This window comes from Chlorella variabilis, assembly GCF_000147415.1.
Source record: "Chlorella variabilis unplaced genomic scaffold CHLNCscaffold_8, whole genome shotgun sequence".
Taxonomy (NCBI): domain Eukaryota; kingdom Viridiplantae; phylum Chlorophyta; class Trebouxiophyceae; order Chlorellales; family Chlorellaceae; genus Chlorella; species Chlorella variabilis.
Genome location: NW_005435080.1, coordinates 437,774 through 458,919, shown reverse-complemented (window position 1 = coordinate 458,919; position 21,146 = coordinate 437,774). Strand labels below are relative to the sequence as shown.

At 67.1% G+C, this 21,146-nt stretch overlaps 5 protein-coding genes across 5 annotated transcripts in view; 3 read left to right on the top strand and 2 right to left on the bottom strand.

Annotated features, from left to right (window-relative positions):
• Window positions 1-3,587, top strand: part of CHLNCDRAFT_144789 (hypothetical protein) — a gene marked incomplete at both ends in the record, with an annotated part of 4,037 nt that extends 450 nt beyond the window's left edge. Inside the window, 11 exons of the mRNA XM_005848372.1 lie at window positions 107-247; window positions 536-639; window positions 917-1,051; window positions 1,397-1,547; window positions 1,781-1,820; window positions 1,930-1,995; window positions 2,251-2,322; window positions 2,486-2,579; window positions 2,822-2,983; window positions 3,168-3,275; window positions 3,514-3,587. Coding sequence (XP_005848434.1) covers window positions 107-247; window positions 536-639; window positions 917-1,051; window positions 1,397-1,547; window positions 1,781-1,820; window positions 1,930-1,995; window positions 2,251-2,322; window positions 2,486-2,579; window positions 2,822-2,983; window positions 3,168-3,275; window positions 3,514-3,587 — 1,147 coding nt within the window. The remainder of the gene's footprint in view (window positions 1-106; window positions 248-535; window positions 640-916; window positions 1,052-1,396; window positions 1,548-1,780; window positions 1,821-1,929; window positions 1,996-2,250; window positions 2,323-2,485; window positions 2,580-2,821; window positions 2,984-3,167; window positions 3,276-3,513) is intronic.
• A 2,915-nt stretch (window positions 3,588-6,502) lies between these two features.
• Window positions 6,503-10,149, bottom strand: CHLNCDRAFT_35071 (hypothetical protein; the record flags this gene model as incomplete). Its single annotated transcript, XM_005848178.1, has 13 exons — window positions 9,924-10,149; window positions 9,496-9,811; window positions 9,265-9,317; window positions 9,025-9,095; window positions 8,699-8,824; window positions 8,399-8,508; window positions 8,075-8,161; window positions 7,822-7,895; window positions 7,630-7,682; window positions 7,351-7,414; window positions 7,046-7,148; window positions 6,748-6,847; window positions 6,503-6,571 (listed from the first exon to the last, which is right to left on the bottom strand). Exons 1-13 carry the CDS (start codon window positions 9,967-9,969, stop codon window positions 6,503-6,505), a joined length of 1,272 nt encoding a protein of 423 aa, XP_005848240.1. The 5' UTR covers window positions 9,970-10,149.
• A 115-nt stretch (window positions 10,150-10,264) lies between these two features.
• On the top strand, window positions 10,265-14,828 carry CHLNCDRAFT_57594 (hypothetical protein; the record flags this gene model as incomplete). The annotated part of the gene is made up of 16 exons (XM_005848371.1): window positions 10,265-10,352; window positions 10,596-10,703; window positions 10,904-11,068; window positions 11,181-11,334; window positions 11,627-11,707; window positions 11,952-12,057; window positions 12,261-12,331; window positions 12,503-12,618; window positions 12,785-12,855; window positions 13,061-13,120; window positions 13,271-13,341; window positions 13,460-13,542; window positions 13,819-13,933; window positions 14,170-14,254; window positions 14,501-14,631; window positions 14,767-14,828. Exons 1-16 carry the CDS (start codon window positions 10,308-10,310, stop codon window positions 14,826-14,828), a joined length of 1,524 nt encoding a protein of 507 aa, XP_005848433.1. The 5' UTR covers window positions 10,265-10,307.
• Window positions 14,829-15,022: 194 nt separating this feature from the next.
• Window positions 15,023-19,898, bottom strand: CHLNCDRAFT_35065 (hypothetical protein). The gene is made up of 15 exons (XM_005848177.1): window positions 19,673-19,898; window positions 19,245-19,560; window positions 19,014-19,066; window positions 18,774-18,844; window positions 18,448-18,573; window positions 18,148-18,257; window positions 17,824-17,910; window positions 17,571-17,644; window positions 17,379-17,431; window positions 17,100-17,163; window positions 16,795-16,897; window positions 16,497-16,596; window positions 15,905-16,320; window positions 15,544-15,616; window positions 15,023-15,406 (listed from the first exon to the last, which is right to left on the bottom strand). Exons 1-13 carry the CDS (start codon window positions 19,716-19,718, stop codon window positions 16,252-16,254), a joined length of 1,272 nt encoding a protein of 423 aa, XP_005848239.1. The 5' UTR covers window positions 19,719-19,898; the 3' UTR covers window positions 15,023-15,406; window positions 15,544-15,616; window positions 15,905-16,251.
• A 158-nt stretch (window positions 19,899-20,056) lies between these two features.
• On the top strand, window positions 20,057-21,083 carry CHLNCDRAFT_144780 (hypothetical protein; the record flags this gene model as incomplete). Its single annotated transcript, XM_005848370.1, has 4 exons — window positions 20,057-20,101; window positions 20,345-20,452; window positions 20,653-20,817; window positions 20,930-21,083. Coding segments are annotated over 4 exons (472 nt in total), but the record flags the coding sequence as incomplete, so codon positions are not given.
• Window positions 21,084-21,146: the final 63 nt, after the last annotated feature.

Below are 21,146 nucleotides of genomic sequence, written 5' to 3'. Positions count from 1 at the left end.
TAGATCCTAGGCCCTGCCCGCTCTCCACCCCCCCCCCGCCCCCACCACCTCCCCCCCCCCCCCCCCCCCCCCCCCTTCCCGGCCTCCGCTGCCTGCCTGCCTGCAGCTACGTGCTGACTCAGTTCCAGAGCCACACTCTGAACAGCCACATCGCGGCCTCCTACCCGCCCATGAAGCTGGGCGCGCCCGACCAGCAGGCGTGGGTGGATGTGCTGGCGGCGCAGCAGACGGTGACGGAGCGCGAGTGGTGAGCTGGCAGCCGCCTAGGGGCAAGGGGCCGGTCTTGTGGGGGCAGGGCCGTCTTGTCGGGTTGGGGCGCGCAGCTGCAAGAGCACAGCTGGCTGGCCAATGCAGGGCAGCTTAGGCTGCCAGGGGCCATCCCAATCCAATGCAGCGGCAAGCAGCATGCCCTCGCAGCCTGCACAGCGGGAAGCTCGGCAGCCCAGGCGCCGACCGCCCCACGCCGTGCCACAGTGATCTGAACCACAAAACACTCCACCGATGCGTCTGTGGTTGTACTGCCATTGTACTGCAGGTACCAGGGGTCCGCTGATGCGGTACGCAAGAACCTGGGGGAGCTCAAGGATGAGGCGAGGGGCATCACTCCCGCTCGCGATTATGTCATCCTGTCCGGATCGGGTGGGTGGGTGGCTGCGCGCGGTGGGGCACTGGGGCTGGCAGCGGCTGTGTTGGAGGGAGGTGGCTGGGGTCGTGGGCGGGCTTGGTGGGTAGCTGGGGGCTGGTGGAGCAGGAGGGAGGTGGCTGAGGCAGGGGTCTCGGGTGGTGGAGGAGGAAGGGGCGGCAGCTAAGTTGGGTGCTGGAGTGAGAGGGCGGTGGCTCGTTTGAAGCAAGAAGGAACCCCATTCCCGGTATTCTGCAATCTCTCACCGTACCGCCTGTACCGCCTCCCCTGCAGCCGTCTACAAGATGGACTTCCAGAAGCTGGTGGCATTCCACCGCGAGAAGAATGCGGACGTGACCATCGCCATGCACACCTGCGGGGAGGCCGACGCCCGCACCAAGGGCATCGCCCAAGTCCACCCCTCCTCCGGTGAGCCGCCTTCTGTTTTGCTAGCGCGTCCCAACGCCAGCTGCTGCTGCTTGCTGGTGCTGCGGGCGGGGCTCGCGCGGCCGGCTGCTTTGCACTGCTTGTGTCGCAGCCGGCGCTGCGGCCGCCGCGCTGGGAAGCTGGGGTGGTGGCTGGCGGCCGGCGTTGCTGCAGCCTGCCTGGCGCGTGTGTACCTGCACCGGCACGGCACACCCCTTCCTCGCCCTGCCCCCAACAATCGCTCCACCCTGCCCTGCTCCCGACTGCGCTCACCCCGCCCCTCCTGCGCTTTCTTCCTCCTGCGCTTTCTTCCTCCTGCGCTTAACCGTCTTCCTCCCCCCGCTGCAGGCAAGGTGATGAAGTTTCTGGAGAAGCCGACGGCAGATGACCTGGGCAGCCTGCGGCGCGAGGACGCCGCCGCCGCGCCCGGCGCAGAGTTCCTGGCTAGCATGGGCATCTATGTGTTCAAGCGGGAGGCGCTGTTCAGGCAGGCTGGGGTGTGGGGGGGGGGGGACCGCGAGGGGTCGGGACGGTGACGGGGCGTTGTTTTAAGGGTGCGGTGGCGAGCACGCTGCCTGTGGGGATTGGGGCAGCTGTACAGCGGGTTGGAGGGCCAGCCTGGGCGCTGTTGCTCCTGCCAGGCCCACCAGCCCGCTCGCCCTCGCTGCCATGCCATGTTTCCTCACTCTTCCGTGTCTGGGCCCGGCGCCTCCCCTGTCCCGCCCACCGCAGGCTGATCGACCGCCCTCAGCTGGTGCACATCGGTCACCACGTGAGTGTGCGCCGGCTGTGGCGCCCGTCGTGCGACGCCTTGCTGCCTTTGCACGTGGGTGTCTGCGCGCCCTCTCCACTCTCTGCCGTGCCCCCGCTCCGGCGCGCAGGTCATCCCCAACGCCCTGGCCCAAGAGATGAAGGTGTATGCGTACCAGCATGACGGGTACTGGCACGTGAGTTGGGGGGCGGTACAGCAGCGGTACCGTCGTGCAGCTGCACTGCCGGCGGGACATCGCTGCGCTGCGCAGGCAGCAGTGGGGTGTGTGGCTCTGCAGCTGCTGTGGAAGGGCTAGGTGTAGTTTGGGGTCACGTGTGCCGGTGCCTTGACCATCCCACGCCGCACTACACTGCAACCCACGCACACATTTCTACACTACAACCCGCGCACACACACCGTGCTGGATGCCCCGCCCTCGCATGCGCTGCAGGATGTCTCCAGCCTCAAGGACTTTTTCGAGACCAACCTGGACCTGGCTGACCCGGATGCGCTGATGGGCACGGTGTGCAGGCGGCCGGCTTCATCCCTTAGGCCGCCATACAGCTGGCGCACCGCTCCTGTGCCTGCACACAGCGCCCTGCCGCCGCGATGCTGCTGGCCTGCCTGCAACCGTACTGCAGCACTGCAGCCGACCCGTCACGCTGCCCCCTGACCCCTGCCCGCAGATTGACGACATGACGGGGCGGCGCGGCGCCAGCCTGCCGCCGGCCATGATGCAGGATGTGGAGCTGGATCGCGTGATCGTGGGAGATGGGTCGGGTGGGTGTGCCTGCCTGCCTGCCTGCCCGCCTGCCCGCCTGCCGGCCTGCCGGCCTGCCTGCCCGCCCGCCTGCCTGCCTGCACAAGAGCCCACCGTGGCGGCCCCATGCGGGCAGATGCGGGCCTACCCAGGGCAGCGCAGCATCAGCTGCACAGCGGCCTGCCCTTGCTGCCTGCCCTAGCGAGCTCTGGCCCTGCCCCCTCCTCACCTCCGCCCTCGCCCTCCAACTCACTCCCCGCAGTGCTGGTGGGCTGCAAGATCAGCAACAGCGTGTTGGGAGAGAGCACGTATGTGGGACGGGGCACCATCGTGGAGAATGCTCTCATCCTGGGCAACGGAGCCTGGATGAGCGACCTCGACCGCAAGCAGGCGCTGGAGCGCGGCGACCGCGTGTACGGCGTGGGTGAGTGGCGCAGGCAGCCGGCTGTGTGGCGGGCCCGGGCCCAGGCTGCCTTTGCTGTGTGCGTGCCTTTGGCTGCACACTTGCATTTCGGCAGCCTCCTCTGAGCTGCAGCGAGGCTTTCTTCCCTGGCCCCCCAACCCTGGCCCCCCCAACCGTGTGTTCTTCTGCGTTCTGGCCCGCGCAGGCGATAACTGCTTCCTGAGGCGTTGCGTGGTGGACGAGAACGCCACCATCGGCAACAACGTGCAGATCATCAACAAGAGCGGCGTGGCGGAGGCAGACCGCAGCGAGAGTGAGCGGCGGGGCGCCTTGGGGCTGGGGCCGGGGCCGGGGACATCATTGCTGCGCAGCGGCATGCAGCAGCAGGGAGGGAGGGAGGGGAGACGTTGTGGATGCAGAGTGAGGCAGGGCAGGGAGACGTGCGTGGCTGCTCACCAGCCTGACGCTATAGTGCTGCGCTGCTGCTGCTGCCGTGGCTTCTGACCGCTGCCATGCTGTGCTTGTGCCCCGCCGCGCTGCCCTGCCTGCAGGCGGCTTCATGGTGCAGGACGGGATCGTGGTGGTGATGCGCAACGCCGTGCTGCCGGACGGCATCGTGATCTGAGGAGGCCAGGCCAGGCCAGGCTCCGCCGCTCCACGCCCCGCCTGCCCCGCTTCCGCGCTGCCAGCGGCTTCCCGTGCGGCGCCGTGCTGCCTACCAATCCCCTGTACCACCACCACCATCGATCCCACCATTCTTGCCCCGCGGTGCTGGCACCGCGGGGGCAGTTTGCGGGGCGTGGGCAGTAGCGGCGGGCCCTTAGTGCGCATGCAAGGGGGCGTTGTGCCCCCTTGAGGCGTGCGCCGCTGGCGCATGCGCTCTTGCCTGCCCTGCCCTCGGACTCCCCCTAGCCCAAACAAATGAGCGGCCTCTTTTACTGCGTCGGCATTTTATACCATCTCTCCATTCTCTGCGTGCTTTGCTGCTCCGGCCCCGCTGGCCGCTATGTACTGCCACCAGAAACTGAACCTTAGCGCGTGAACCCTCGTCGGCACCCTGCCCCATGCACAGCACCCCTGCCGCTTAGCGTCCCTCTGACTCTTTCTCCACATCTCTCTGCTGTCACCTGCCCCATCCTGCCCTGCCCGCCTCCTTTTGCCAGAGCCGCGCAGCCCCAGGCTTGTCAGCAAGCGCATTTCATGTGCGCAGCATGCCCCGCGGCCCCGCCTGCAGCATTTCATGCTACCCTGCATTTAGTCAAAATTTTGCCAAGAGCTGAGAAGCACATACATTGAGTTGCTGTTTTGCCATCCGCCCGCGTCCGCTGCGCCTTTTTGCTCCTGTCCCCGCCCCCCAACCGCTGCGCAACGCTCCAATGCAGCTCCCCGTTTGTACCTGTAACTTCTTACGTTGAGATCTGCCCCTGGGGATGGGCATTGCCAGGCCCAAGTTGGCAACACATGCTGTGCTGCGGGAGCGGGGCGCCAGGTGGATGCGGCGGACCCAAACCTGTAGCGCTCGCTGCAGGTGTCCTGAAATGACATCTGGCATTCGTTGCAGCTGGAGAATGACCATCCGTGGCGACGAGCAGGGTGCTCCGCCGTCTGCTGGCTGGCCTGCAGTGCAGCGTTTTGTGGCCCGCTGCCTTGGCGACCTGCCCCGCGGGCAGCAGGTACACATGGAGCGCCAGCTGTTCACGCCGCCGCTGCGGGCGCTCCGGTGGGGCGCCCCTTCCGCCCCGCCACCGCTGCCCGCCCCGCTCTCAAGTTCCGCCTCCCTCCTCTCGCGTGCGCTCGTGCCCCTGCAGCCGCCGCCCACGCCCACAGTTCTCAAAGAGTGGGAGAACACTGTGCTGCCAGCGGCGGCGGCAGGCCTGATTTACGGCGTGACGACCCAATGGGCGGCCGAGCGGCGGCGCGCGGGTGCGTCGGCATGCCGCGGCGTGCGTGGGAGGCGCAGGCCTGGTGCTGCTGGCGCAGCCTCTCTTTTTCTCCCAGCCTCCTTCGCCTTCTGCCAAACGGCCTTGCCTCCCTTCATCAACCTCTTCCGCTCTTTTCTCAACCCCTCTCCCCACATCGCCAGGCCCCGTGCTGCCGTCGGTCAACCTTCGCATGGACCGCCTGTTCCGCATCAGCGACGCCGCCATCCGCCACTCCCTGCCCATGGCCGGGCTGGCGGTGATCTTCCTGGGCGTGGAGGCTCTGTCGGCAGTACACCGCGGGCGGGACCGCCTGGTCCTGGATTCCATGTACGGCGGCACCACGGTGGCATGCGTGTATGGAGGTGAGCGGCAGAGGCCCGACATGGCAGCGCCGATTATGCATGGGCGGCCGGCGTCTACCGTTGCGCTGGGCGCTTGGCGCAGCGCTCTCGAGCCGTACACAGCCCCTGGCATGCCTGGTGCAGCCAGCGGGGAATGCGCATGCCTCCCAGAGTGTGTGTTCATGTTAAGTTGGGAGCATCAGCCGATCTAGCCAGGGGACGAGCCTGAGGCGATGCTCCCCGCCTGCCTGCCTGCCTGCCTGCCTGCAGCGCACAAGATCATCCAGACGCCCAGCTGGCCCCTTCCCCCGCTCCTGCAGCCCATGCTGTTCATTCTGGGCATGTGCTCCATCCAGGGAGGCCTGCAGTGGCTGCAGGCCAAGGAGAAGGCAAAGGAGGCGGCCGCCGCTGCGGCCGGTGAGGCGCCGCCTGGGCAGGGGGCCGCTTGGGTACACAACAGCCCACACCTAACTCAACATGCGTGCACACACACACACGCATGCACACGCGCATACGCTCATGCGCGTGGCCAGCTCCCCTGCTCACCGCGCTCACTGCTGCCCCGTGCAGAGGAGGAGGGGCGGCAGCGAGCGCAGCGCGCCGCGCGGCGCGGCGACGCCGCCTCGCAGCTGCTGGCGCAGCTGGAGCAGGCGCGGCAAGGCGGCGCCGCCGCACCTCCGCGGCCGCCAGAGAAGGGGGGCGCAGGGCCCCAGCAGCAGCAGCAGCAGCAGCATGGGGAGCAGCAGGCAGGACCGGACGAGCATCAGGCGCCGCTGTCTGACCGCGAGGAGGCGATGCGGATTGTGCAGCAGCTGGCTGCCGGGCCGGGGCGCATAGCAGCAGAGGGGAAGCGGGCGGCGGAAGAGAGGTATGACAGGGCACAAAGCGCAGCAGGAGCGCAGCCGGCGGCGGCTGGGGGCGGCCACGGCTCGGCGGCGGCGCAAGCTGAAGCGGGGCGGCGATGGTGGCAGGTTCTGGGGCGCAGCAGCTAAGTGCCTGTTTGCCTCATGTTGCAAAGAATGCTGAGCAGGATAATTTAAGGCTGGCACGCATCCAATACGTGGAGTGAAGCGTTAGTACATTTCACAGGGCTGGGCTACAGGGCTGGGCTGCCCTGCTGGTGCCGGCAGTCGCGGCAGGACGGCATGCCGATGCGGTCCGCTGGCCGCCACCTGGCACCCGTGCCTGCTGGCTCAGCTATGGTAGGGCGCATCCTATGGTAGGGCCGGCTGCTGCCTGGCTCAGGCGCTGGCCTCCGCCTGCTGGCTGCAGCGCGGTCAGGCGCTTGCCTCCAGCGTGATGGTCAGGTGCTCGGTAGCATCCGCCCGCAGCACCTCCACATCCAGCTGCAGGCAGGCAGGCAGGCAGGCAGGCAACCACAGCAGGCGCAGCATGGAGCGCAACAGCCAGGGGAAGGGGGGGCAGCTGCAGCCAGGACGGCCTCGTGCCCTGCTGCCAACGGGGGGCAGCAGCAGTGCAAAGGCAGCAGCATAGCAATATGTGCAGTACCACGGTACCGTACCTTGTCCCCCACCGAGCACTTGTCCAGGATGCGGTACAGGTCTGAGGCGGTGTTGATGCGCTTGCCGTCGATGGCCAGAATGATGTCGCCCAGCACCAGCCTGCAGTAGCGGGTGTCCCGGGCGGAGGGCGGTTGGGCGGTGTGGCGCTGGGTGGGTGGCTGTGTGAGTAATGTGCAGCATGATGTGTTGTGCGGTGCTATGCTGGTAAGTGCAGATGGCGTGCTTCAGGCACGATGTTACGGACATGCCATCAACATAAAACCATCAACTACAGTGTCGTCCCTCCTTCCAACTCACCGGCCGTACTCATCCCGCGTCGAGCCCCGCACGCCGGCCTTGGCAGCAGGCCCGCCGTCCCGTGCGTTGAGAACCAGCACGCCGTTCACCCCCAGCTGCTCCACTGCACCTTTGCGTGCGCAGCGGCGAGCGGGGAGGCGGCGTCAGGCACACCTCAAGGCTGGGCTGCTGAACAACGGGGGACGGCGCTGGCCGCTCGGCGACTCGGCCGGCCTCCGCGCGTCACACGTGATGCGCCGGCGGCAGAGGCAGAGGCAGGGGGAGAGGCAGAGGCAGCGGCTGGAAAAACAGAACCAAGCTCGCACCCGACTGGTCTGGCGCAAAGCTGATGCCCATGATGGGCCGCACCACCTTGCCGTACTTGATGATCTGCGGGCGGGCAGGCAGGCGGGTAGGAAGCGTCAGGCTGGCGAGCAGACACGTAGGCAGGCAGGAGGGCAGACAAGCAGGCAGGCAGGCGGGCAAGGGAGGAGGCATGCAGGCAGCCACAGAGGCAGGATCGGCAGGCAGCACACCGCGTCCAGCCCGTGGGGCGTGCAAACAGCCAGGGGCCAGCGCAGGCAGCTGCCGCTTGCCTGGTCCACGCTGCTCTTCACCACGTCCACAGGGATGGCAAAGCCCACGCCCGCGCTGTTCCCTGCGCAGCAGTGCATCCTCCCAGGTGCACGGCTGAGCGCCTGGCATGCAGCCTTGCAGGTAGCTGCCAGCCAGCTGGCGGGCATGGCCCCTCACCCCGCAGGCGGACCGCGGGCCCCATCCCGCCTGGCAAAACGCACGCGCACCTGACTGGCTATAGATGGCTGTGTTGATGCCAATCATGCTGCCACTGCTGTCCAGCAACGGCCCACCGCTGTTGCCTGCAGGCCCGCGAGTCAACGGGATGTTAGTCGGCGGCCACAGCCTGCCTTGATGAGCATGCCCTGATGAGCACGCTGCTGACGGCAGCGGGCAATGCGCATACACAAGAGCAGCAGGCCGGTACGGCAGGAAGGCGGGCAGGCCGGCGAGCAGGCTGGCAGGCTGCGTGACTGGCCTGGATTGATGGCTGCATCGGTTTGGATCACATCCTGGATGGGGCGCCCCGTGTTGCCAGAGTTGATTTCCCGCCCCGTGCCGCTGATGACGCCTGCAGGCGCGGCAGCAGAGTAGCGGGCAGGCAGGCAGGCAGTCGGGTGGGAGAAAAGGCCACCCAAGGGGCCTCCCCCGGAAACAGGGGGCCGCGGGCCAGCCCGCGACGCTGCTCAGCTGCCACGGAGGCGCAGGCTTAGGGAGGGCATGCAGCGGTGTGACCGGGGAGCCCCGCAGTGAGAAGATGCTCGCAGCGCCAGCCTGCGCCGGGCCGCCAGGCGCCACCTGCCTGCGGTGAGCGTGTGGTCCAGGCCGAAGGGGTTGCCGATGGCAAAGACCTTCTGCCCCACCTCCAGATCTGCCGAGTCGCCCAGGCGCAGCGGGGTCAGTGGGCCCTGCAGCGCCGGCGGCGCGCCAGGGGCGGGCGCGTGGGCTGCAGCGACGGGCGCAGAGCAGCAGCGACGCGCGCAGAGCAGCAGCGGCAGGCAGGCCCACACCCACAGCCCCACACTTCACAGCCAACGGCCGCTCAGCTCCATCCAGACTGCCACACGAATGTAGCCCCACACAACCGCAGGGCCACACCCTCCCTCCCCCTCCCTCCCTGCTTGCCTCCATCTCTTTAGCCTGTATCTGCAGCACCGCCACATCCTTGTCCTCGTCGAAGCCCACCACCTTGGCAGGCTGCCCCTCGCCGCCTGATAGCGTCACCTGCAGCGCACGCAGTGGGGCCCAGGTGGCGGGAGCGAGCCGCAAGGGCACCGCGCCACGAGCACAGCCGATCGTAGCATTCATGGCGTGCACCCCCGGCTGCCACCAGCGAGCAGACGCCATGCCGGCCCCGGAAACAGTAGCACGGCGGCGGCCCGACTTGGCGGCGCCGTTCCAGGCAGGCGCTGCCATCCACCCACCAGCACATCGGAGGCGCCCCGGATCACGTGATAGTTGGTCACAATGTGGCCTTGCTTGTCCCACACAAACCCTGCAGAGCGTGGCCAGGGGGCAGCGCGGAAGTGTGGGGCCGCCCGTGGTTGCTGAGCCGGCTCCTGTGACGCGGCTGTTGGGGCAGTCCAGCAGGCCACCCTCGGAGGCAAGCTGCTCCCTATGCATCCGACTGCGGCAGCGGGCGAGGCAGCAAGTTCCCCCCTCACCTGAGCCCTCTCCCTGCGGAATCTCCAGCATGTTGAGCGTGAAGGCGTCCCGCCTGCGCTACGGTATCGCCAGGACAGGTGGGCATGGCAGGCACATGACCAACGGAGCCGTTCAGAAGAACGGTTGCAGGCGTGAACCAATACCGACCGGCAGCGCAGCGCCAGCGCAACAGGTGGCGCGCACGGCCGGAAACACCAGCTACCACCGCCTGCGGTGCGGCGGCCTCTCACCGGGTCGTGAGGCTTGTGATGTAGACTACGCTTGGCCTGCTGCGCTGGAACAGGGCTATCGTGTTCTTTTCGTCTTGCGTGAGCACTGGCCTGGCCTTAGCGACGTCTAGAGGAGTGCCCACAAGCAGCGCCGCCGTGGCAGCCACCCCCGCCAGCGCCGCCGCCAGCCGCCGCTGCGGCTGCTGCCAGCGATCAGCGCCGTCGGCAGCGTCTACCGGCTGGTGGGCCCCAGGCCGCTGCTGGCAGCGTGGCTGCACAAGTGTTGCGCGGCGTGGCGCCGGCGGGCAGCGGCGGCAAGCTGCCGAGTCTGCAGTGGCTGCCAGCGGCGGCGGAAGGGCGCAGTGGGCGGTGAGCCCTTGTGCGCGTCCCGGGAGGGTTGCACCTCGTGCTCTACCGATCTTATCACGTAGCAGCAGTAGGGAACGCACCTGTGGTGCACTTGCCAGAGCCCTGCAGACGCTGCGGAATGCTCATATCCTTGAAGTGGGAGCGGTGTGCGCCGGGGCTGTACAATTGGAGCGATCGGTTGCAGGAGATCAAGGCCAAAGGCTAGAGCTTTGCGCTGTTGGGGGTTTGTAGCCAGAGCGCTACGTGTGTGGCGATGCGTGTCTCCAGCGCGTGGCAGCAATCTCAGATTGCGCGGTTGCGTCCTCTGTGGAGGGGCGCGGCCTTCACAGACAAAGCCTCTCTTCTTGCGCCCGCCACCGTGGCGGGATGATTCCTGCTGGGCGAAACCCGGGGCCCAATGCCCGCCTCTCCCTTTCCCTCGGGTGATCAGCGCCGGCCTGAGTCCTTGCCGACAGCAGCCAGCCATGAGCGCAGCGGTTGCCGCACCTCCAGCCCCGGCGGAAGTCATCGTGAGTCCCACCGCACAGATCGCTACCCCGGGTGGACTGCAGTTGCATGATCTAGCTCTAGCAGGCTCCCCGCCCGCATCAACGCTGGGCGGTTGCCTGGCGGCGCCACCTGTCGCCGCTGCCCGCTCACCCGCCTACCAGGCCACCTGCTGGCACTAAAAACAAGCTGCTGGCTGAGCAGCTCAGACAGACTGCCGGTACCGCTGCCGTTCGAACGTGTAGCCCTCTCCCCTTTTGCTGCAGCCATGGGAGCTGTTCAAAACAAAGATGGACAAGGCGGGGCTCAGCGAAGCGGCACAGGGCGCCTTCAAGCTCAACTACGAGCAGCTCGTGCGCGGCGTGACGGGCCTGGTGCGCGGCGGCCGCCTGCTGCAGCACCGGCGCCTCGCCGGCGGCAGTACTGGTGCCTTTGGCCGTGCTGTTGTGGCTGCTGCTGCTACGGTCGCTGCTGTCGCTGCGGTCACTCCAAACATGGGACCGCAAGCTGCGACCTAGCCCAGATCCAGCCTGCCACTTGTTAACCCACGCATCCCTCTTTGCCTGCTGTGCAGGTGCCGGATAGGGACATCGACTCCGTGCAGGAGCTGCCACGGCTGGAGGCCCTCAAAGCGTCGGCAGAGGAGGGGGCAGACATCAAGGCATGCCGCCGCCGCTGCTGCCGCGGCTGCCTGCACCCGGCAGACGTCCCTGGCCTGCTGCCTCCCGCCTGCTGCGCGGTGTGCTGTCTTCCCTGCCTCTTCATCGCTGCCCGCTGCCTGTTGCGCCGTGAGCTCCTCACCAACCCCTCCCCGGGCCGCTCCTCCCGCCTCTGCTGCACCACACCTGCAGGACCTGCTGAAGCAGACGGCGGTGCTGAAGCTCAACGGCGGGCTGGGCACCAGCATGGGGTTGGAGAAGGCCAAGTCGCTGCTGGAGGTGAAGGGCGGGAAGACCTTCCTGGACCTGATCGCAGAGCAGATCAAGTACACTCGGCAGAAGTACGGTGAGGGTGGTTGTTGGGAGGTGCTGAGACTTGGTAGCGAGTGGAGTGATGGTGGTGGTGTTCACTGGTGTGTTGGGTTGGTGTTGGGGGGGGGGGGGGGGGGGGTACTACGTGCGTATGTGTGCACAGTACGGCCTGCGGAGGGCAGGACGCATCCAGTAGGAGCAGGGCAGGGAGGCGGCAGAGCAGCAGGGGCATGCAGGCAGGGACGAGGGCACAGGGCGTGGATGCTGCGCTGCCATGTCGGTCAGCAAGGCTTGCCCACCGCCCTGCCGCCTGCCGCCTGCCGCAGACTCCAAGGTCCGCTTTGTGCTGATGAACAGCTTCAGCACCAGCGCAGACACCAAGGCGTACCTGCGCAAGTCGCACTCAGGTGGGGCGTGGCTGCCGTGGCTACTGTGCGTGAGGCCCTGCTGTGCATCTGGCCGCTGCTACGTGCAGTACGTGGGGCCCTGCTGCTACCACCTACTCCCTCAGCAGCAGTGGCGGCTCTGGCTGCTGCCACGGCCCAGGTGTGCATGCCAGGGCTGGACCGCGGCAGCCAGCGGCCGGCGCAGGCCCGACACCGCGGCAGCCCGTCTCAGCGTCGCACATGCGCCTATGCGCCCCCGCTGCAGACCTGCTGGAGGAGCGGGATGTGGAGTTGATGCAGAACATGAGCTGCAAGGTGGATGCCGCCACGCTGAAGCCGGCTGAGTACTCTGAGCACCCAGACATGGAGTGGTGAGCCTTGTGCTGGGTTGCCAGGGGCTCATGGGAGGTGGGGGTGTTGGGGTGGGCAGCATGCTATGCTATGCTGGGGATTCAGTGTGTTTGTGGAAGCCATGTGGGTAGGATAGCCAGGTGGTGTGCCAGGGAGCAGTGCAGCCTCCTGCCTCCTGTTCTGCCAGCCACCCTCCCATGCTGGGCCTGGGCCCGCGGCGCAGGTGCCCACCCGGCCACGGCGACATCTATCCTTCCCTGCTGGGCAGCGGCATGCTGGACCGTCTGATCGACGGTGGGCACGCTGCGCCGCTGCTGCCGCTGCTGCTGCTGCTGCTTGTGCGCCCCGCATTGGGTGCTGCAAGCAGGCTCCATCTGGTGTCCGCACGTATTCCTGTCTCTGCATCCATTCTGTTCCCCAGGCACACACACACACACACACACACAATGCGGCCTGCCCTCGCAGACGGCATCACCTACCTGTTTGTGAGCAACAGTGACAACCTGGGGGCCACGCTGGACCTGGACCTGCTGGCGTACTTTGCGGGCAGCGACAAGGGGTTCATGATGGAGGCGAGTGGGGTGGCGGGTGCATAGGGGTGCTGTGGAGGTGGGTGTGGTGGTGGGTGTGGTGGTGGGTGCATTCGGGTGCACTGGTGGTGTAGTGTGTATGTTGATTGGGGGGAGGGGGGTGCGGCGCGGACTTCTGCCAGCGGGACCCAGCGGACCGCACCACCCTGCCGCGCAGGTGTGCGAGCGGGAGGTGAGCGACAAGAAGGGCGGGCACCTGGCGCGGCGCAAGAAGGACGGGCGGCTGATGTGAGGCGGGGAGGGGCGCCGCCGTCGGCATGAAGATTCGCAATGCCTTGCCTGCCCGCCACCCCCTGCCTGGCGGCTTTCCTCTGCCTGCTGCTGCTGCCAGCATTCCCTGTGGAACCCTCACCTGCGCCAGCACGGTTGCCGGCGGCGTGAGAGCTTGGCAGGGCCCTCACACCCGCCGCATGCCTCCCAAGTACCTGTGCAGGCTGCGTGAAAGTGCAATGTGTCCAGACGAGGACAAGTCGCTGTTTGAGGACATCACGCTGTGAGCGCTGTGATGGCACAGCTGGTGCCAGCGAGGCACCAGCTGGATGCCTTTCATGACCAGCGCCCAGCCCGGCTGGTGCAGGCTGCCTGAGTGCTGACCCTCTCCCTGCTTTCCTGTCGCTCTCCTGCCTGCCTGCCCTGCCCACAGCCACAAGTTCTTCAACACCAACAACCTGTGGGTCAACCTGCGCAAGCTCAAGGCAACCTTGGACGCCAGCGGTGCGCCCCTGCAGCGGCAGCTGGCGGTTACTCACTTTCCCCGGTGATGTCCCCATGCTTTGCTTTCCTCCTTGAACCTTACCTTCCAGTGGCCCTGCCTGCTGCCCGCCGGGTGCAGACGGCGTGCTGCAGCTGCCGCTGATCAAGAACAAGAAGACGGTCAACCCGCGCGACTCCTCCACCCCACCCGTCTTCCAGCTGGTGGGTTTCGCTCCCCGCATGCTGCAGTGGCAAAGCTGGCTGGCTGTCGACAGCGGCAGCTGGCGACGGCGGCAGCAGCGCTACCGCGGCGCGCAGGACGTGGCCTCGTGTTGTGGGTGGCTCCCGGTTTGTGGCGCGCTAGTGTGCAAGGCGTGGGTGCATCACGCGCGCTCCCCACCCAGCTGGCAGGCCCAGCCCCTGGGTCTCTGGCACCACAGCCGACGTCCCTCCCAACGCCTCCCGGCCCCGCCTGGCTCCCCCGGCTGCCGCCTGCAGGAAACGGCCATGGGATCTGCCATCGAGTGCTTCGACGACGCGGGCGCGGTGGTGGTGCCCCGCTCCCGCTTCGCGCCTGTCAAGACCTGCAACGACCTGTTTGCGCTGCGCTCGGGTGCGGATGGTGGCGGCGCTTGTGGCGCGTGCATGTGCATGCGTACCTCTCTGACTGTGTGTGTGTGCGCGTTCACGCCTGGTCCTATGCCAGCAGCTTGCGGCTGGCCTGCCTGCCTATACAGCTGTCCCAGCAACACATCCCAGTGCGCGTTGCTGTGTTCCCCACTTCCTCTCTGGTCTGCCATATGCTGCCACACGTACTGCCACGTGTACCGCCACCCATACTCTTTGCAGATGCATACAAGGTGACTGAGGAAAGCACGGTGGTGCTGGCGGCACCTTCCCCGCCGCTCATTAAGCTGGACGACAAGCACTACAAGTGAGTTGGGTACTGTCGTACCGCATCTGGCACCGCCTCGAATACCTTGGCGCTTTCTTACCTTTGGACGCCTCACGGCTGCCTCTGGCGGACATTGCGTTTCCGACGGCCAGTGCCGCGTGCGCTCCTTTGCTCCTCCATCGAAAGATCCACCCACCCTTCCGTCCCCCCACCCCCAGCACCCACCCACTCGGCCTTGGGACCCACCCAACCCTCCCTCCCTCCCTCCCTCCTTCTGTACTGCAGGCTGGTGGACCAGCTGGAGGCTCTGGCGCCCGAGGTGCCCTCCCTGTACCATTGCAAGTCTCTGACAGTCAAGGGTCCCGTCAGGTTCCTGGCAGGGGTGGCCATCCGCGGGGATGTCACCCTCACAAACAGTGAGCCCAGCCGGCCAGGCTGGAGCCAGCCGGCTTGCATGCCTGTCGCCTGGCCATGCTCGGAGGGATTGGCCTTGGCTCGGCGGGCTTTCACCTGCCGGCCCCGCTCTCCCTGCCCGCCCACACGCCCTGCAGTCACCGAGACGCCTGTGGAGCTGCGCGGCCGCACCTTTGAGGACGTGTCTCTGGAGGTGTGAAGCGCAGGAGCTGCCGTTCAAAGTGGCTGGTGCCGCTCTGTGGCACCCGGGTCGTGCTCTCATGGTTGGGACCCTCTCACACACCTAGCGGTGGGAACCCTTGGATGTCAAACCTAGCGCTCACACCGCCCCTTGATAGACCTGTGCTGTTGCATCGCCCATTCCCCTCCCCGTTGATTCTTGGCCAAAACTAATTCGCGCCCTGATCTGTTCCATCCACTGTGACGCATGCATGCGTTGGGCAAAGGGATTCGAGGCTGGGAGGCTAGCAATGTGACAGCGGTTCCCAGGGGGACGGCAGACAGGAAAACGCGAGGCAGGTGGTCCCCGCAAATAAGACGCGTTGTGCCCTGCCGCTAGGCCAGCGCAACAACCAGCTGGAGGCTGTCTCTCGTTTCCTGCTCTCTGCTGCCCTCCCCGCCCTCACGCCGTCTCGATGTTGGAGGGCGCGTCCCCGTCCAGCAGGTGCTTCAGGTGCATGTTGGTGACCTTGGTGAGGCGCCGCACCTTGCGCGCCTTGCGCTTTTTCTCCCGCGCCTCGCGCTTCTCCAGAACCTGCCGCGGCGCGGGCTTGAGGCCTGCCGGGGGCAGAGGCCGCACATGGCGGCATGAGCGGCTCTCCCTTGCCCACAACCTGGGGCCCTGGACTGCCCCTCAGGCCAGGCTGGCTTGCTGGGCCCGAACCAAGGCACGCGCTGCCGATGCCGCCACCCACCTATCTGCTGCAGTGCCTCCTGCAGCTCATCCTCCTCATCCGGCAGCTGCACCCCAATCGACAGCCACAGCTCCTGCGGGACGGGGGAAGGACAGGCTGAGGGCTGGGCGGCGCTGCCGTGGGCACGCTCCGCTGTGCTGCCAGCTGTGCTGACGTCCACGCATGCGCAGCGCCGCCCTTCTGCGCGCCGCCATGCGCATGCCACCGCCACCAACAGCAGCAGTAGCAATCCCGTCGCCGCAGCAGCAGCGCAGCAGCAGCAGCACAGCGGCGGCAGAGCAGCAGCGGAGCAGTGGCAGAGCAGCAGCGGCAGAGCAGCAGCGGCGGCAGCATCGCGAGAGCAGAGCGCCCAGCGGCGTGCCTGCAGGTCTGGATCCACCCGCAGCTTGATGCGCTGGTCCACAGGGTAATAGACCTCCTTGCGGGTCACATCCGCCGCACGAATTATGAATGCTGAGCAGGATAATTTAAGGCTGGCACGCATCCAATACGTGGAGTGAAGCGTTAGTACATTTCACAGGGCTGGGCTACAGGGCTGGGCTGCCCTGCTGGTGCCGGCAGTCGCGGCAGGACGGCATGCCGATGCGGTCCGCTGGCCGCCACCTGGCACCCGTGCCTGCTGGCTCAGCTATGGTAGGGCGCATCCTATGGTAGGGCCGGCTGCTGCCTGGCTCAGGCGCTGGCCTCCGCCTGCTGGCTGCAGCGCGGTCAGGCGCTTGCCTCCAGCGTGATGGTCAGGTGCTCGGTAGCATCCGCCCGCAGCACCTCCACATCCAGCTGCAGGCAGGCAGGCAGGCAGGCAGGCAACCACAGCAGGCGCAGCATGGAGCGCAACAGCCAGGGGAAGGGGGGGCAGCTGCAGCCAGGACGGCCTCGTGCCCTGCTGCCAACGGGGGGCAGCAGCAGTGCAAAGGCAGCAGCATAGCAATATGTGCAGTACCACGGTACCGTACCTTGTCCCCCACCGAGCACTTGTCCAGGATGCGGTACAGGTCTGAGGCGGTGTTGATGCGCTTGCCGTCGATGGCCAGAATGATGTCGCCCAGCACCAGCCTGCAGTAGCGGGTGTCCCGGGCGGAGGGCGGTTGGGCGGTGTGGCGCTGGGTGGGTGGCTGTGTGAGTAATGTGCAGCATGATGTGTTGTGCGGTGCTATGCTGGTAAGTGCAGATGGCGTGCTTCAGGCACGATGTTACGGACATGCCATCAACATAAAACCATCAACTACAGTGTCGTCCCTCCTTCCAACTCACCGGCCGTACTCATCCCGCGTCGAGCCCCGCACGCCGGCCTTGGCAGCAGGCCCGCCGTCCCGTGCGTTGAGAACCAGCACGCCGTTCACCCCCAGCTGCTCCACTGCACCTTTGCGTGCGCAGCGGCGAGCGGGGAGGCGGCGTCAGGCACACCTCAAGGCTGGGCTGCTGAACAACGGGGGACGGCGCTGGCCGCTCGGCGACTCGGCCGGCCTCCGCGCGTCACACGTGATGCGCCGGCGGCAGAGGCAGAGGCAGGGGGAGAGGCAGAGGCAGCGGCTGGAAAAACAGAACCAAGCTCGCACCCGACTGGTCTGGCGCAAAGCTGATGCCCATGATGGGCCGCACCACCTTGCCGTACTTGATGATCTGCGGGCGGGCAGGCAGGCGGGTAGGAAGCGTCAGGCTGGCGAGCAGACACGTAGGCAGGCAGGAGGGCAGACAAGCAGGCAGGCAGGCGGGCAAGGGAGGAGGCATGCAGGCAGCCACAGAGGCAGGATCGGCAGGCAGCACACCGCGTCCAGCCCGTGGGGCGTGCAAACAGCCAGGGGCCAGCGCAGGCAGCTGCCGCTTGCCTGGTCCACGCTGCTCTTCACCACGTCCACAGGGATGGCAAAGCCCACGCCCGCGCTGTTCCCTGCGCAGCAGTGCATCCTCCCAGGTGCACGGCTGAGCGCCTGGCATGCAGCCTTGCAGGTAGCTGCCAGCCAGCTGGCGGGCATGGCCCCTCACCCCGCAGGCGGACCGCGGGCCCCATCCCGCCTGGCAAAACGCACGCGCACCTGACTGGCTATAGATGGCTGTGTTGATGCCAATCATGCTGCCACTGCTGTCCAGCAACGGCCCACCGCTGTTGCCTGCAGGCCCGCGAGTCAACGGGATGTTAGTCGGCGGCCACAGCCTGCCTTGATGAGCATGCCCTGATGAGCACGCTGCTGACGGCAGCGGGCAATGCGCATACACAAGAGCAGCAGGCCGGTACGGCAGGAAGGCGGGCAGGCCGGCGAGCAGGCTGGCAGGCTGCGTGACTGGCCTGGATTGATGGCTGCATCGGTTTGGATCACATCCTGGATGGGGCGCCCCGTGTTGCCAGAGTTGATTTCCCGCCCCGTGCCGCTGATGACGCCTGCAGGCGCGGCAGCAGAGTAGCGGGCAGGCAGGCAGGCAGTCGGGTGGGAGAAAAGGCCACCCAAGGGGCCTCCCCCGGAAACAGGGGGCCGCGGGCCAGCCCGCGACGCTGCTCAGCTGCCACGGAGGCGCAGGCTTAGGGAGGGCATGCAGCGGTGTGACCGGGGAGCCCCGCAGTGAGAAGATGCTCGCAGCGCCAGCCTGCGCCGGGCCGCCAGGCGCCACCTGCCTGCGGTGAGCGTGTGGTCCAGGCCGAAGGGGTTGCCGATGGCAAAGACCTTCTGCCCCACCTCCAGATCTGCCGAGTCGCCCAGGCGCAGCGGGGTCAGTGGGCCCTGCAGCGCCGGCGGCGCGCCAGGGGCGGGCGCGTGGGCTGCAGCGACGGGCGCAGAGCAGCAGCGACGCGCGCAGAGCAGCAGCGGCAGGCAGGCCCACACCCACAGCCCCACACTTCACAGCCAACGGCCGCTCAGCTCCATCCAGACTGCCACACGAATGTAGCCCCACACAACCGCAGGGCCACACCCTCCCTCCCCCTCCCTCCCTGCTTGCCTCCATCTCTTTAGCCTGTATCTGCAGCACCGCCACATCCTTGTCCTCGTCGAAGCCCACCACCTTGGCAGGCTGCCCCTCGCCGCCTGATAGCGTCACCTGCAGCGCACGCAGTGGGGCCCAGGTGGCGGGAGCGAGCCGCAAGGGCACCGCGCCACGAGCACAGCCGATCGTAGCATTCATGGCGTGCACCCCCGGCTGCCACCAGCGAGCAGACGCCATGCCGGCCCCGGAAACAGTAGCACGGCGGCGGCCCGACTTGGCGGCGCCGTTCCAGGCAGGCGCTGCCATCCACCCACCAGCACATCGGAGGCGCCCCGGATCACGTGATAGTTGGTCACAATGTGGCCTTGCTTGTCCCACACAAACCCTGCAGAGCGTGGCCAGGGGGCAGCGCGGAAGTGTGGGGCCGCCCGTGGTTGCTGAGCCGGCTCCTGTGACGCGGCTGTTGGGGCAGTCCAGCAGGCCACCCTCGGAGGCAAGCTGCTCCCTATGCATCCGACTGCGGCAGCGGGCGAGGCAGCAAGTTCCCCCCTCACCTGAGCCCTCTCCCTGCGGAATCTCCAGCATGTTGAGCGTGAAGGCGTCCCGCCTGCGCTACGGTATCGCCAGGACAGGTGGGCATGGCAGGCACATGACCAACGGAGCCGTTCAGAAGAACGGTTGCAGGCGTGAACCAATACCGACCGGCAGCGCAGCGCCAGCGCAACAGGTGGCGCGCACGGCCGGAAACACCAGCTACCACCGCCTGCGGTGCGGCGGCCTCTCACCGGGTCGTGAGGCTTGTGATGTAGACTACGCTTGGCCTGCTGCGCTGGAACAGGGCTATCGTGTTCTTTTCGTCTTGCGTGAGCACTGGCCTGGCCTTAGCGACGTCTAGAGGAGTGCCCACAAGCAGCGCCGCCGTGGCAGCCACCCCCGCCAGCGCCGCCGCCAGCCGCCGCTGCGGCTGCTGCCAGCGATCAGCGCCGTCGGCAGCGTCTACCGGCTGGTGGGCCCCAGGCCGCTGCTGGCAGCGTGGCTGCACAAGTGTTGCGCGGCGTGGCGCCGGCGGGCAGCGGCGGCAAGCTGCCGAGTCTGCAGTGGCTGCCAGCGGCGGCGGAAGGGCGCAGTGGGCGGTGAGCCCTTGTGCGCGTCCCGGGAGGGTTGCACCTCGTGCTCTACCGATCTTATCACGTAGCAGCAGTAGGGAACGCACCTGTGGTGCACTTGCCAGAGCCCTGCAGACGCTGCGGAATGCTCATATCCTTGAAGTGGGAGCGGTGTGCGCCGGGGCTGTACAATTGGAGCGATCGGTTGCAGGAGATCAAGGCCAAAGGCTAGAGCTTTGCGCTGTTGGGGGTTTGTAGCCAGAGCGCTACGTGTGTGGCGATGCGTGTCTCCAGCGCGTGGCAGCAATCTCAGATTGCGCGGTTGCGTCCTCTGTGGAGGGGCGCGGCCTTCACAGACAAAGCCTCTCTTCTTGCGCCCGCCACCGTGGCGGGATGATTCCTGCTGGGCGAAACCCGGGGCCCAATGCCCGCCTCTCCCTTTCCCTCGGGTGATCAGCGCCGGCCTGAGTCCTTGCCGACAGCAGCCAGCCATGAGCGCAGCGGTTGCCGCACCTCCAGCCCCGGCGGAAGTCGTCGTGAGTCCCACCGCACAGATCGCTACCCCGGGTGGACTGCAGTTGCATGATCTAGCTCTAGCAGGCTCCCCGCCCGCATCAACGCTGGGCGGTTGCCTGGCGGCGCCACCTGTCGCCGCTGCCCGCTCACCCGCCTACCAGGCCACCTGCTGGCACTAAAAACAAGCTGCTGGCTGAGCAGCTCAGACAGACTGCCGGTACCGCTGCCGTTCGAACGTGTAGCCCTCTCCCCTTTTGCTGCAGCCATGGGAGCTGTTCAAAACAAAGATGGACAAGGCGGGGCTCAGCGAAGCGGCACAGGGCGCCTTCAAGCTCAACTACGAGCAGCTCGTGCGCGGCGTGACGGGCCTGGTGCGCGGCGGCCGCCTGCTGCAGCACCGGCGCCTCGCCGGCGGCAGTACTGGTGCCTTTGGCCGTGCTGTTGTGGCTGCTGCTGCTACGGTCGCTGCTGTCGCTGCGGTCACTCCAAACATGGGACCGCAAGCTGCGACCTAGCCCAGATCCAGCCTGCCACTTGTTAACCCACGCATCCCTCTTTGCCTGCTGTGCAGGTGCCGGATAGGGACATCGACTCCGTGCAGGAGCTGCCACGGCTGGAGGCCCTCAAAGCGTCGGCAGAGGAGGGGGCAGACATCAAGGCATGCCGCCGCCGCTGCTGCCGCGGCTGCCTGCACCCGGCAGACGTCCCTGGCCTGCTGCCTCCCGCCTGCTGCGCGGTGTGCTGTCTTCCCTGCCTCTTCATCGCTGCCCGCTGCCTGTTGCGCCGTGAGCTCCTCACCAACCCCTCCCCGGGCCGCTCCTCCCGCCTCTGCTGCACCACACCTGCAGGACCTGCTGAAGCAGACGGCGGTGCTGAAGCTCAACGGCGGGCTGGGCACCAGCATGGGGTTGGAGAAGGCCAAGTCGCTGCTGGAGGTGAAGGGCGGGAAGACCTTCCTGGACCTGATCGCAGAGCAGATCAAGTACACTCGGCAGAAGTACGGTGAGGGTGGTTGTTGGGAGGTGCTGAGACTTGGTAGCGAGTGGAGTGATGGTGGTGGTGTTC